Here is a 2,500-nt window from a genome sequence, read left to right on the forward strand (position 1 = left end):
TAAGAAATAGGACGTAGATATTAGGCATCCGCACACCATCGCCCAGCCACGGCTACTCAGCGGTATAAGAGCGAGCATGTGTTTTAACAATCCTTCACAGACCGCGAGGCTTAAATATTTCTAATATTACTAAGGCGTATTCATTGTGAGAGATGGAAAACGATTGACATCTCAAAGCCGACACCCCCACCCGCTGAAGAATGTACAATGAAAAGTGGGAACGTACCTGTGCGTAATAGCAAAAGGCGAATAAGTGTAGAATCCTGCACAGAAAACAAAAGCAAAGAAAATGTTATTAACGGTCCACAGGTAAATATTAAGTGAATTGATAGTCAATAATAAAACGATAAACAGAGAAAAGAAAATGACTTACAGATAACTGAGTGGGGATGGTATGTGTCTCATGTTGATGGAAGAGTGATCGCTTGTCTCGTCAATTCTGGCCAAATGATGTCTTGATAGTGCTCCAAAAGTCGAGAGGATCGGCTCAAGACGTCCACTCGAAAATACACCTTCTCAAGTCCACAGATTAAACGGAAATCCGCCGGTTGTCAGAGGGGATGACAGAGATTGCTCTGGTCATACACCGGATGCATTATTGGCCAAACCTGCGTCCATAGCCCTCTACAGATAACCCCGCTCCGGTTAGTCTGACAACGCTGACATCAAAATACCACAACGAGCGACTAAGAAAACTGAAACGTAAACACTTCTGTCTCTGGGAAGTTTGCGCGGAGTCCTAAGTACACTTGCAGAAGAAAAAAAACCTTTGGTAAAGGCGCTAAGGTTTGTTTTTTTAAAATATATAATTTGAACTCCTAGGACAAAAAAAACGAGGTCATCTGATTCCACGAGCTGTCACACTGTCACAGCCGGTTTGTAATTCCCACAATGATGTTCTTCTCGTGGAGGTCTTGTCGTGCTTGTGGCCGGTGGGTGCGCAGAGGTCGGCTCCCCTGAGCAGCTGATGGTCGCTGTGATCTGGTGTTGGTGGCGGGTGAAGGTCCGCGGGTGGGTGTTGCTGCTCTACACTCGGCTAGCGCAGTACTGGCAGTCCAAGCCTTCTCTCCTCCTCTAGTCCCATCACAGACGCTCCAATGTCAGCCCCCTTGTTCACGCGCACACCCCTGGTTCGAATGGAAGGCTGATCGGCTAAGAACAAGCCCCCTTTTTCTGCAGAACAAAAGCGCCCCCAACTCCACCCCCCCCCCCCCCACCCCCCCCCCCCCTTCATTAAAACATCTCTTCACCTGAGAATTAGTCAACACTTACGTGCTGGGGGGGGGGGAGCGAGGAGGAGCTTGGCCAGCCCGTCCACAATGATGCTTCTCTGCTCCAAACCAAATTTGGAATCAATAAAATAAAGCTCAACCATTACTTTTTGTCCAAGGAACATTGATACTCCATTGTAACGCATCAGCTCCTCAGTGGCCGTTAAGATGACATAAATAACCTGACCAGAGTCACAACTCTGTGGTTAGGGTTAGGGTTAGAACTGATGAATGTATGTATTTCGGGGTGGATAGAGCTGAAACTATAGGGTGAGCGGTGTTCAGCGCTCTGCTTGTGTATTCTCTGAGCAAAGTGTGAGACATTTTAAAAGGATTACAGACGATTAGGGTGTTTTTTTAAATACCCCTCCCTTCATTTGAGAGAGAGAGAGAGAGAGAGAGAGAGAGAGAGAGAGAGAGAGAGAGAGAGAGAGAGAGAGAGAGAGAGAGAGAGAGAGAGAGAGAGAGAGAGAGAGTCGGGCCTCTTCTCGCCTTAACGAGGGTCGCTCCTAAGCGGGCTTTAACGTCCAAAAGGGGTCACGCAGGTTGCATTAACAAAGAAAATAACACACATGCAGGACATTTAACACTTGGGATAGCAAGATATCAATACCTTTAATCTGAACAAACTCAACTGAGTTAGGTCATTTATAACCGTGTTGGTTAACGTAACACGGTTAACGCAACAAAAGGACACTGAGATGCCACCTCGCATGGTGAATGCTATACAAAAAATAAAAGCTCAGAGAAATGCCACTTCATTAAGGTAAAGCAGACGGAATAATGGCGGGCCAAGGTTGGCACATTCACACCTATTGTAGGCTCAATGACCACTTTAATTATCGCTCCAGAAATTAATGGTGGGCTGACCAGGACACACATACACGCGCACGCGCACGCACGCACGCACGCACACACACACACACACACACACACACACACACACACACACACACACACACACACACACACACACACACACACACACACACACACACACACACACACACACACACACACACACACACACACACACACACACATCAAACACCAATGATCAGGCAAATAGGCGATTGGCCATTTTGAACATGGCTATTACAATTATTGATTGAGCGCTCCATTAATTAGGAATAATGGTCCTCCTAAGGGAAGGAGTATCGGCCACGCGAGGCTGGAAGGTAGAAACCAGCCCGTTTGATTAACAACGTTTAATGGGCCGTTCAATGTGC

At 46.9% G+C, this 2,500-nt stretch overlaps 1 protein-coding gene across 2 annotated transcripts in view; it reads right to left on the reverse strand.

Annotated features, from left to right (window-relative positions):
• Positions 1–1,055, reverse strand: part of fgf8a (fibroblast growth factor 8a) — a 7,671-nt gene extending 6,616 nt beyond the window's left edge. For both annotated transcript variants that reach the window (XM_056609473.1, XM_056609472.1), the window contains exons 1-2: positions 374–1,055; positions 227–263 (exon numbers count right to left, since the gene is read on the reverse strand). In XM_056609473.1, coding sequence (XP_056465448.1) covers positions 227–263; positions 374–405 — 69 coding nt within the window. In that variant the 5' untranslated portion in view covers positions 406–1,055. The remainder of the gene's footprint in view (positions 1–226; positions 264–373) is intronic.
• Between the last annotated feature and the right edge of the window lie 1,445 nt (positions 1,056–2,500).

Source organism: Gadus chalcogrammus, chromosome 15 (assembly GCF_026213295.1).
Source record: "Gadus chalcogrammus isolate NIFS_2021 chromosome 15, NIFS_Gcha_1.0, whole genome shotgun sequence".
In the NCBI taxonomy this organism is placed as follows: Eukaryota; Metazoa; Chordata; class Actinopteri; order Gadiformes; family Gadidae; genus Gadus; species Gadus chalcogrammus.